This window comes from Heteronotia binoei, chromosome 8 (assembly GCF_032191835.1).
Source record: "Heteronotia binoei isolate CCM8104 ecotype False Entrance Well chromosome 8, APGP_CSIRO_Hbin_v1, whole genome shotgun sequence".
In the NCBI taxonomy this organism is placed as follows: Eukaryota; Metazoa; Chordata; class Lepidosauria; order Squamata; family Gekkonidae; genus Heteronotia; species Heteronotia binoei.
This window is the reverse complement of record NC_083230.1, coordinates 101,893,897-101,906,146: the sequence shown is the minus strand read 5'-3', so window position 1 is coordinate 101,906,146 and position 12,250 is coordinate 101,893,897. Positions and strand designations below refer to the sequence as shown.

General features: G+C 48.2%; 1 protein-coding gene across 1 annotated transcript in view; it reads left to right on the top strand.

Moving 5' to 3' along the window:
• LOC132576529 (sodium- and chloride-dependent GABA transporter 2-like) overlaps positions 1–6,657 on the top strand; it is a 99,510-nt gene extending 92,853 nt beyond the window's left edge. The window contains exons 14-15 of the mRNA XM_060245748.1: positions 2,270–2,440; positions 6,192–6,657. Coding sequence (XP_060101731.1) covers positions 2,270–2,440; positions 6,192–6,311 — 291 coding nt within the window. The 3' untranslated portion in view covers positions 6,312–6,657. The remainder of the gene's footprint in view (positions 1–2,269; positions 2,441–6,191) is intronic.
• The last annotated feature ends 5,593 nt before the right edge of the window (positions 6,658–12,250 follow it).

The following is a 12,250-nucleotide window of genomic DNA, read 5'->3' as shown; positions in this document are numbered from 1 at the left end:
ATAGCTGAATGTATATGATTCAGGCCTCAGATTAAGTGGGAGCTCACAGGAGCACAGCTCCTGAACCTTTCTGAGAGATCCTCCTCCTACTGAGAGTTCCACCTCCTTGTCCATTGAATAGTATGTGCAGCTGCATAACAATCCCTGGATGAGCTCCACCACCTATTTTTCTACAAAATGACCGCTGATATGATTAGATTTATACAAAGCATTTGAAAGGAGAGCCAGTGGGGAAATGTTTCACATTTTCAAGGACTAAAAACTTAGAGGCCGCAAGGAGCCCTTTGGTTGTCATCTCAGGCTTAGTTCCCGATGCCACATTATAGAAAGTTCCATTATTAGAATCTCTTGCATTTTTAAAGCTAATTAAAAGCTCTTCGTGGCTATATTGAAAGTGGGGAAACTCAAGGGGGGGGGGAATTTCTTAATACTTTTTCTCATGCTATTTTAATACTTGATTCCATTTTTTATCCTTCTGTTCATCTCAGGAAGTTAGGGTGAGGTCTATATGAGGTCTCCCTTCTGTCATTTTATCCATACATAGTCTGAGGGATAGTGACTGGAACCAAATAGGGTTGCCAATCTCAAGTTGGGGCCTGGAGATCTCCTGAAAGTGTAACTGATCTCTAGACTGTAGAGATCAGTTCCACTAGAAGAAGAAGAAGATATTGGATTTATATCCCGCCCTCCACTCCGAATCTCAGAGAGGCTCACAATCTCCTATATCTTCTCCCCCCACAACAGACAACCTGTGAGGTGGGTGGGGCTAAGAGGGCTCTCACAGCAGCTGCCCTTTTAAGGACAACCTCTGCCAGAGCTATGGCTGACCCAAGGCCATGCCAGCAGGTGCAAGTGGAGGAGTGGGGAATCAAACCCGGTTCTCCCAGATAAGAGTCCACGCACTTCACCACTACACCAAAACTGGAGGAAATGGCTGCTTTGGAGGATGGATTCTCTGGTGGTAAACCCTGCTGAGGTCCCTCCTCTCCCCAAATTTTGTCCTGTCCAAGCACCACCCCCTCAGATCTTTAGGAATTTTCCAACCCTGGGTTGTTAACCTGCCCCATACCATCCAACTTCTTGGCAGAGGGGGGCGGGGCTTGAGAATCTTTGTCTTCCCATTCTTAATCTAGTATTCTGACCACCACAGCACACTGAACCCTTGCGCTAGCTTTACAAAGAGAATATGAGAATTACCTTGGAATATGCATGTGAATGATTAAATGCTTACTCTCTTCCTTTAGCAACCCATATCTGTAGAATTGCTAATTAGCTATTTAAAAACTGCTGTAACCCGACCTGTCACTTGGCCCTGACTGGGAATGCTAACCTGTGTATAAGATGTGCCACTTCAGAATGTAGGTGGAGGCTCAAATGTTCTGAGGTAATAACATCAATTTTTAAAAAAAGATTGGGAGACTGGTGTTTTGGATAACAAATTGACAGCCAATTGAAAATTCCTCAGTAGAAACTCTAGGACAGGGGTGCCGAGCTCGTTTGGTATGAGGGCCGGATCCAACATAAATGAGACCTTGTCAGGCCAAGCCATGTGTGGCATAAAATGTAATGCCAGGTAGCACAGATATAAACTTTATAAAGGGCATGGACAAATACAATTAAATATATATTTTTAAAAAACTTAAAATAAAATATACATAAAAGATTAGCATTCTTGCAATATTTTGTTTAACAGTTTCTGATAACTGACACCTCTTGCTCTGAATTATTGTGTCAAAAACTGGAGACAATGTCTGTGCTGTACCTATCTAGAGTATGCTGTTCAGGTGTTGTTCAGGTGTGCATGTGTAAGTTACAAATCTACTTTTGATTTATTGACATTCATTACAGAAATCTCATGGTCAATGCTTTGAGTCTAAGACCCAGGGGAAAACATGAAAATGGCTGGGCATTGTGAGCTTTTGTACATAAGTTGCTTCATGTGTTGGTCAGCCAATGGAGAAAATAGAGGCTTTGCTCTGTAGCTCTTGTGTAATTGAGCAGGCCTGGCAAAGCAAGCTGTGATGCAGAAGGAAGCAAGAGAGAGAAAGCAGGAAGCAGATGACAGTGAGTTGCTCATGGGCCTGATAGGAACATATTTGACACCCCTGCTCTAGGACTTCACATTTTGGCTGCGTTATCTTGTTCCAGTCTCTTGAGGATCAGTCATATAGGAACAGAAGAGTCTAGTTCTGAGAAGGAGCCATTTTGTTCTGAGTATGATGCTAATGTTTGTGTGCCTTACCCTCCTTCTCTCTTTCTGCTCCTCCAGGCAACATTTTTCTTTTCTTTGATTAAATACACGCCGTTGACTTACAACAAGAAATACGTGTACCCGTGGTGGGGAGATACTGTGGGCTGGCTGCTGGCCCTCTCATCCATGGTGTGCATCCCTCTCTGGATTGTATATAAACTTTCTGCCATCAAAGGGTCCTTGAGAGAGGTGAGGCTGTTGCACTTTTTATGGGGTTTGGGATGCAGAGAGGCGGGGGCTGCTGCTTGCCACCAGTCAATTGACAAGAAGGCCTTTTGAGGTCACTTTGCCATGTTACAGGATAATTAACAGCCCAAGGTTGTGAACTGGAAAGAGCGAGGGGCTTGATTGGATTTGAGTAGGCTTGAGGGCTACACAGACCAGACTTCCTTCCTGTGTGCTTGTTATTGATTAGAGAGTCCTTTAAAAATGTCACCAGGAAAGAGCTTTACTCTCTTTTCTTGTGCCCCTGCTTTTTTCTCACCACCCCCTTCTTTTTGGTTATCGACTTCCAGATGGAACACTTCATGGATTTTCTACCTGGCATTTTAAAACTTACAATCACAGAAAACATGCAGTAAAGTTCAGGACTATTGAAGGAACCCCTGCGCCATTGGCTTACTTTTCTAACATTTACCGTTTGAACTGGGGTTGCCAGGTCTGGGTCAGGAAACCTCTGGAGATTTGGGGGTGGAGGACAGTGAGAGGGGCCTCAGCAGGGTATAAGGCCATAGAGTTCCCTCTCCAAAGCTGCCATTTTCTCTAAGAAAACTGAACCCTGTTGTCTGGAGATCAGCTATAATTCCAGTAGATCTCCAGGTTGCACCCGGAGGTTGCCTGCCCTAGTTTGAACTGTGCTCTGATCTGTCAACTTTTAGGACTCAGGTAAGGTTGCCAGCCTCCAGGTGGGGCCTGGAGATCTCCCACTTTTCCAACTGATCACCAGCTAGTAGAGATTAGCTCCCCTAGGGAAAATGGCTGCTTTGAAGGGTGGACTTTGTGGCATTGTACTAGGGCTGGCAAGTTCCCACTGGGGGTGGGGGATCCCCCAGTTTGGGGGCCCCCAACCTGCCAGCACAGAGCGGGCTGCCGGGGGGATCCCTGCCCCCAGATATCTATGTTGTTGCACAATGTGCCTGGAAGTGATGTCATCATGCTGGGCACATTGTGCCAGGGACACTCTAGCCTTCGGGTAAAAACTTTATGGTACCATAAAGTCTTTACCCAAATCCTAGAGCATCCCTGGTACAACATGTCCAGCATGATGATGTCACTTCTGATGCTCACAGCTGTGTCTTTCAGCATGCCTCCTTTCTTCAGTCCGTTATTTCATGTCTAGTAGTGCATACTCTCAGATTTATCTAAATGAATACCCTCTTGAGTTTTGTGGTTAGATTCATAGGCATGCTTAAGAACATAAGAGAAGCTATATTGAATCAGGCCAATGGCCCATCCAGTCCAACACTCTGTGTCACACAGTGGCCAAAAAAACCAAGTGCCATCAGGAGGTCCATCAGCGGGACCAGGACACTCTTCCCCCCCCCCCCCCGCACCAAGAATACAGAGCATCACTGCCCCAGACAGAGAATTCCAATGATAAGCTGTGGCTAATAGCCACTGGGGGTGTGCATTCAGTTTGGCCAAACCAAATACACCCTCCAAAAACAGCTGATTCCATGGAATTACTCTCTTGTGATGGTGGTTTGAGTTGAAACGTGTGGGAAAAGTCAGGATCCATGTAAAATGCTGCATGGACGATCCTTTGAATGGGATCCTAAATCTGATTCACACCTGCCAGGACATGAAGTGGCAGAGAACTGAGGTGGTAGGAATGATTGAGCCACTTCAGACTACAAGAGGAGGATCATATAGGGTATATATTTGTAATGTTTCCCAGTGTTTTTTTTTAAAAAATAAACCTCCCTGCTGACAGAAAACCAGCATAGCAAAACTAAAGAGGCGAATTGAGAAGCTTTATCACTACTGTGCTAGCTTGCTACTTACACAGAGGTGTTTTTGTGTGATGGGGCATTCATTGTAAAAATTGATTCACCTGCAGTCTCAAGTCATACAGTCCATTACCTCTAGGCTCTACCATCTCACTCTCTTGCATTCATGAACCAAGTCCTATGTTGTAATTGGAATGACCCCAGAAAACTAACAGGGATAATTATTTCCCTGTATACACATACTATGAGATCATGAGTGCCAGATGTTGAAATGGGCTACAGTTTGAAGAATGAGTTCCCTCTGGAGATAAGGAACAGAAGCAGCAATGGAGACCACCAAGGGTATCAGTTGTCTGAACAAAGAAACCTTTGGAAAAACCATGGCTACTTCTTTTCCCCTTCTTGATTTGAGAAATACTATATGAATGATCCTTCAGCCATGACTCTCCATGGGATGACATTGGATGGGATTGACATTGGGATCCATGGGATTGACATTGAGATGACATTGACCTTTTTTGGCCACTGTGTGACATAGCTGGTCTTGAGGACAAAAGGAGATTGAGGAAGAATCGCACTGCTACAGCACCAACCCCAAATCAGACTTTTCCCTGCAGCCACTGTGGCCGGATCTGCCTGTCCCGCATTGGTTTTGTCAGCCACCAGCGAGCCTGCAGCAGACATGGACTACTGCACCCTTCTTAAATCTTCGTTCGCGAAGTCAAGCCGAGAGAGAGAGAGTGACACAGAGTGTTGGACTGGATGGGCCATTGGCTTGATCCAACATGGCTTCTCTTATGTTCTTATGAGCAGAGGCGTCACTAGGGCAGGGCCAAGGGGGCCATTGCCCCCCCCCCTAGAGCATTCTCATTGGCCCCCTAGGGCTCTTTGAAGGCAGCAGGCGGCAAGCAATCACAGTCTTTATTGGCGGGAGACGCGGGGAGGCTCTTTCAAGGCAGTGGCGAAGCGAGAGAAGGCCGGGAGGGAAGAGGAAAGCGCAGCTCTCCGCAGGCAGGCATCAGAGGGCGAGCAGGCAAACCAGGGAAGGGAGGACGTTGCGAGCCAACCAGCGAGGGAAAGGAGGCTTTAGACGCGCGGGGCGCAGGAGGGAAGGGAAGGGGGCAGGCAGGCAGAGAGCGAGGGAGTCCTTCACGCAGGAGGAAAACAGGCGGCATCGGCCGCGCTCGCAGCAGCAAGAGGAGGAGCGGGTGAGGGGTAGCGCAGGAGCATTGCCGGCAGTGCGCATGAGCGCCAGTGCTGAAGACTCCGCACCGCAGGCGCTGCTGCTGGCGGCGGGGGAGGAGGGGGCAGGCGACGAGGACCCGAAGCGGGCTTCTTTCTCGCTGGTTCTCGCCAGGTGCGCTGAGCTCCCCCAGCCGCCGCTCTCGGCTAGCAACTGGTCTTGCACAAGCCCGCGCCGCCGCCAGCGCCTTGGGAGGGACGGACTGATGGAAGAAGTAGTTTGCAGGACGAGCAGCGCCTCTCCTCAAGTTTCGGGACGGTTACCGTCCCCAAATCTTTCGGCTTCTCCAGGCGGAGGCTTCCTTTGTTCGAACGCGAGGGATTTAGCACCTCTGGGCAGCGCACAAGGACTGCTGCTCTTCCCTCCGAGTCCGGCACACTTGACCCCAGGGTGCAACCGACTTGGCCCCAGGGTGCAACCCACGCACTTGGCCCCAGGGTGCAACCCACCCCAGTGACGCCACTGCTTATGAGTCATCATTTCTTAACCTGACCTTTTTTCACTGGGGTTATAGTGAGGTGAAACTATGCCTTTGAACTATTTGGAAGAAAGGGAAGAGATGGAAGAAATAAATGGCTCGCTGATTGCTTCCTCTTCCCTGCTCAAATATTCATGGATTGGGCAGGCAAAAGAGAAATGAATGAGTTAGACTGGCTGCAGATTCTTTCTTTCTCTTGGTTCAGTGACACTGTTTTGTCTGAGCAGAGACAATGCTTCCATCTGGGTCTCTCCCTTTTTTGTCTTTCAGAGATTCCGCCAACTTGTCTGTCCAAATGAGGACTTGCCTCAAAGGCTGTCTCCGGGACCACCTTTACCTGCCACTCGAACTGAGCTCCTGATGTTGACAGAGTTGGATTCCCGCTGCTAGAGGAAAGGGCAACCCTGGACTTTGCCAGTGGCCAAAGGGAGAGGGACCTGTGAGCTGATTTCCCTTCCACCTTCGGAAAGGATCAGTCGTGGGCCAGAGGACGAAAGCTGTCCCAAGACGTAGTGGAAGGAGAAGATGTTACGGCATCTTCTGTTTTGGGCATGTTTGCAGGAGTTGATTCAAGCCATTATGTTCCTCCTGTGTGTTGGCTTCTTCTTTGGAAAGTGGATAAGAAACATTGAATCCTGAGATGGAAATAGTTACACCATTGCAGAAGCTTTTATATAGTGCATGGAGTTTTAGGGAGGTCTCCATTCCATCTATAAAATATTTTCCTTCCATTTAACAAGAGGCTCTTATTCATTATTTCCAAAAAGATGATGGTGGTCTATGACTTTGGGACTGGGATACCTGGAGAGCCAGTTTGGTGCAGTTTGGTGGTTAAGTGCACGGACTCTTATCTGGGAGAACTGGGTTCAGTTCCCCACTCCTCCACTTGCAGCTGCTGGAATGGCCTTGGGTTAGCTGTAGCTTTTGTGGGAGTTGTCCTTGAAAGGGCAGCTGCTGTGAGAGCTCTCTCAGCCCCACCCACTTCACAGGGTGTCTGTTGGAAGGAGATATAGGAGATTGTAAGCCGCTCTGAGACTGATTCAGAGAGAAGGGCGGGGTATAAATCTGCGGTCTTCTTCTTGCAGCTGTGAGGCACTACAGTCATTGCTTGTGTTGGCTATTGACCTGGTTTATAACACAGATCTTTGTGCCTCTTTCTCTTTAAAGTTTCTTTAGGAAAACATGGAATGGATTTGGCAAGGAATTTCATCAGGCAAAGATTAATATAATGTATCTAGAGCAGTGGAGCTGACCTGAAAGCACCCTCACCAGGGCTTTTTTTGAGCAGAAGTGCTCTGTCACACAGTGACCAAAAAAACAGGAGCCATCAGGAGGTCCACCAGTGGGACCAGGACACTAGAAGCCCTCCCACTGTTGCCCCCCAAGCACCAAGAATAAAGAGCATCACTGCCCCGGACAGAGAGTTCCAACAATACGCTGTGGCTAATAGCCACTAATGGATCACTGCTCCATATGTTTATCCAATCCCTCTTGAAGTTGTCTATACTTGTAGCCACCACCACCTCCTGTGGCAGTGAATTCTATGTGTTAATCACCCTTTGGGTGATGAAGGACTTCCTTTTACCCATTCTAACATGACTGCTCAGCAATTTCATTGAGCGTCCACAAGTTCTTGTATTGTGAGAAAGGGCGAAAAGTACTTCTTTCTCTACCTTCTCAGGACATGTATATTCATACATGAGGCATAATAAGGGTGGAACCACATGTTATCCAGACAATCACAGGCTCCCAAATCCATATTTGTCAAGGGAATGCAAATGTGGGGCTGGAAGGGGAGTTTGTGGTGGAAAATGGGTGGGCAGAAAGGAAAGCAGCACCCCATCCCTCAGACACTCATTGATCCAAGTTTGAGTCCAGACTACCACATTTAAGACCAACAAAGTTTTATTTATTTATTTATTTATTTTTATTTTATTTTATTACGTTAAGCTTATATCCTGCCCTCTCCGCAAGCGGACTCAGGGCGGCTCACAACATCACATTACTTTCATTAAAAACCAATAAAACATATAAAACATAATTACATATTTAAATTATTTAAAACATTTCATGGTGCTGTATTAATACAGTACAGTATAGTGGTTCTGAAAGTTCAATGGTGACCATCGGTACTCTGCATGGTGCTCTATATGATGTCCAGTGGCAGCTCTCTCTCGGTTAAATGTCGAAGGCCTGTCGGAACAATTCGGTCTTACAGGCCCTGTGGAATGTAGACAAGTCCTGCAGGGCCCTTATGGCCTCCAGGTAGGCTTCCCAACCCTCCTGCCCTGGCGGGGGACCCCAGGATTTCCACCCTCTTCCCCCGCTCCCCCAAAAAACGGGAGCGGGGGGAGGGGGTGGAAACGGCGCTGGGGAGCATGGCCAGCCGCCGCATCCCGGAGCCGGCGAGGCCGCCGCGCCGCTGCTGCCCCCTCCCCTCCCACCGCAGCTGCTCCTCCGAGATGAGCCCAGGCTGAGCCAATCTCAGAGGAGCAGAGAAGAGGCGGCAGCAGCACAGGGGAGGGCGAGGCAGGCCAGGAGCATGGCGAACCGCGAATCCGGGCCCTTCTAGGACCCGGACTCGCGGCTCGCCATGCCCCCGGCCCGCCTCCACCCCCTCTCCACTTTCACCCCAGAGGCGGAGCGGGTGAGGCGGCAGCGGCGCGGCGGCCTCTTCTCTGCTCGCCGTGGCTGCTCCTCCGAGATGGGCTCAGGCTGAGCCCATCTTGGAGGAGCAGCCACGGCGAGCAGAGAAGAGGCGTCAGCTGCGCAGCAGCGTCGCACGCTCCGAGATGGGGCGGCTCACCGTTTCCCCCCTACCCCCTAACTCCACCCCAGTGTCTCCTGGTTCCACCCCCAAAGTCTCCTGGCTCCACCCCCAAAGTCCCCAGATATTTTTGGGGTTGGACTTGGGAACCCTACCTCCAGGAGAGCATTCCAGAGTTCTGGTGCTGCCACCGAGAAGGCCCTGGCTCGTGTCGTATGCAACCTGGCTTCTTTTGGTCCAGGGATGGATAATAGATTTTTCGTCCCTGAACGCAGTGCTCTCTGGGGAATATGCGGAGAAAGGCAGTCCCACAGATAGACAGGTCCCTGACCATAAAGGGCTTTAAAGGTCAACACCAACACCTTGAAACGAACTCGGAACACAACAGGAAGCCAGTGCAGCTCTTTCAGCACCGGCTGAATGTGCTCCCATCGAGGGAGTCTCATTAACAGCCGCGCCGCAGCGTTCTGCACTAACTGTAGTCTCCGGGTTAGCGTCAAGGGTAGCCCCATGTAGAGAGCGTTACAGTGATCTATTCTTGAGGTGGCCGTAGCATAGATCACCATTGCTAAGTCGTTGTGCTCCAGGAACGGGGCCAGCTGCCGTGGCCGCCGAAGGTGGAAAAAGGCGGATCTAACTGTGGCTGCTACCTGGGCCTCCATTGTAAGGGAGGACTCAAGGAGCATGCCCAAGCTCCTGACTTTAGGGGCCGGTATTAATGGCACCCCATCAAGAGCCGGCAGATAAACCCCTTCCCCTGGACGATCCCGGCTCAGATAGAGAACCTCCATCTTTGTCGGATTCAATTTCAGTCGGCTCAACCTGAGCCACGAAGCCACGGCTTGAAGGGCCAGGTCTAGATTTTCCGGGGTACATTTGGACTGGCCGCCCATCAATAGATAGAGCTGGGTGTCATCTGCATATTGATGACAACCCAGTCCATACCTCCTGACAATCTAGGCAAGGGGGCGCATATAGATATTAAATAGCATCGGGGATAGGACTGCTCCCTGTGGCACCCCACAACTGAGAGAGTGCCTCTGGGATGCTTCCTCCCCTATCACCACCCTTTGTCCCCAATCTTGGAGAAAGGAGGTCAACCACTGTAAGGCGGACCCTTGAATCCCCACATTTTATTGAGAATGTAAGCTTTCATGTGCTAAAAGCACTCTTCATCAGGCAATAGTATGGGACGGAATTAGCAGTCCTTCATATATAGAGAGTAGGCAGTGAATTAGTATGCAAAATAGTGAAAGTGTTTTTGGCAGATTAAAAGAATGACAAGTTGCGGTCTGGTAATCATCAATTTGGGTTGACTGGGCAGAAAAAACTAGCAAACTGGAGATTGATTCCTATGTCATTAGGCTTCTCAATTGTGAAGAGTAATAAATTAGAGTCTGTTGTAATGTTCCATTGGTCTCCTCTAAAGCGTGAGTTAAAATAACATTTTTCTGTAGTATGTAGCTGGAGTCTACTCTGTTCAAATACTAATGCAAAAATAGATTAGAATACAGCGAATGTATACCTCTTTTAAACTGCTAAAACATTTTCACTGGTTTTGCATACTAATTCACTTCCCACTCTCTCTCTATGTAGGACTACTATAATGTACCGGCGCCAGAGACGAGCGTAGGGCAACATACTTTATTGCAGGTACATTATATGGCAGAGAACTGGAGAACACGCGGGCCGGGTCCCACTTATATACAACCCCGGAACAACCTCTCGGTCTGGCCAGCCCAATCCAGGCTGTTTGAGCTTCCCGCCCTAGTGGGTGATTGGTGGGCGTTCGCAGCGCTCTGCAGTGCCACTTAGGGACAGCCCCCTGTCCCTCCCGCACCTGGCTGAGCGTGGCGGAGTTCCGCCATTGCGTTGTTGCGTTATTGCATTATGTCGGCCTCGCGATACACTACAACTACTAATTCCATCCAACATTGTCGTCTGATGAATGTGATTTCAGCACACAAAAGCTTACCTTGTAAATAAAACTGTTGGTCTTAAAGGTGCTACTGGGCTCCAACTTTTCTATTGCTTCAGACCAACATGGCTGCCCACTGGGATTCGTTAATCCAGCCCTGGATATGTTCCTGTCTGCGGATGTTTTATTCACCCCTCGACTAACCCTAATAAAAAACCAAAACTGCTTTGGAGTGCAAGAGGGAAAAATATTTTTAAATGGGCAGGTGGTGGGAAGGATTAATTTCCGCCTGCAGTTTCCTGCCTTTCTCCCCCACATTTGCCTTGTGAGGCAAGGCATACATCTGGGAATCCCACCTTGGCCTCCTAACGTAGTTTTGCTAATCTTCAGCAATTACATAGCACTTCTTGATTATTTCACGTTATCTCATCAGTCCTTAAAATAACCTTATTAGGCATGCTAGTAGCTCCACAGAGGCTTGTCTAAGATCATCTAGTGAATTTCTGTCAAAGGCAAAATTTGAACTGGGGATTTCTCAATTCATGGTTGGATTTCTTGCTTTGCTAATGCGATCATCCAGAACATGATACTCTGTGGACTATGGCATACATTTCCATCCATGATGCTACAGGAATGTGTAGTCCCGACAATCATAGAATCGGAAGGGACCTCCAGGGTCATCTAGTCCAACCCTCTGCACAATGCAGGAAACTCACAAACATCTCCCCCTAAATTCACAGGATCTTCATTGCTGTCAGATGGCCATCTAGCCTCTGTTTAAAAACCTCCAAGGAAGGAGAGCACACCACCTCCTGAGGAAGCCTGTTTCACTGAGGAATCGCTCTAACGGTCAGGAAGTTTTTCCTAATGTTGAGCCGGAAACTCTTGATTTAATTTCAATCCACTGGTTCTGGTCCTACCTTCCAGGGCCACAGAAAACAATTCCACACCATCCTCTATATGACAGCCCTTCAAGTACTTGAAGGTGGTGATCATATCACCTCTCAGCCGCCTCCTCTTCAGGCTAAACATCCCCAACTCCTTCAACCTTTCCTCATTGGACTTTGTCTCCAGACCCCTCACCATCTTCATCATCCTCTTCTGGACCTGTTCCAGCTTGTCTATATCCTTCTTAAAATGTGGTGCCCAAAACTGAACACAATACTCCAGGTGAAGTCTTACCAGAGCAGAGTAAAGCGATACCATCACATCACATGATCTGGACATTATACTTCTGTTGATACAGTTCAAAATTGCATTTGCCTTTTTAGCCACTGCATCACACTGTTGACTCATGTTTAGCGTATGATTCACTAAGACCCCTAGATCCTTTTTGCACATACTACTGCTAAGACAAGTCTCCCCTATCCTATAACCATGAATTGGATTTTTCCTACTTAAATACAGAACTTTACATTTATCCCTGTTAAAATTCATTTTATTAATTTTAGCCCAGTTTTCCAGCCTGTCAAGGTCATCCTGTATCCTGTTTCTGTCTTCTTCTGTTTGCAACCCCTCCCAATTTAGTATCATCTGCAAATTTAATAAGCAGTCTCATGACACACTCTTATTGTTGCATGCAACCAGGCCTTGAATTCAGCAGGAGCTCACAGGAGTGCAGCTCCTAACCTTTCTGATGGCTCC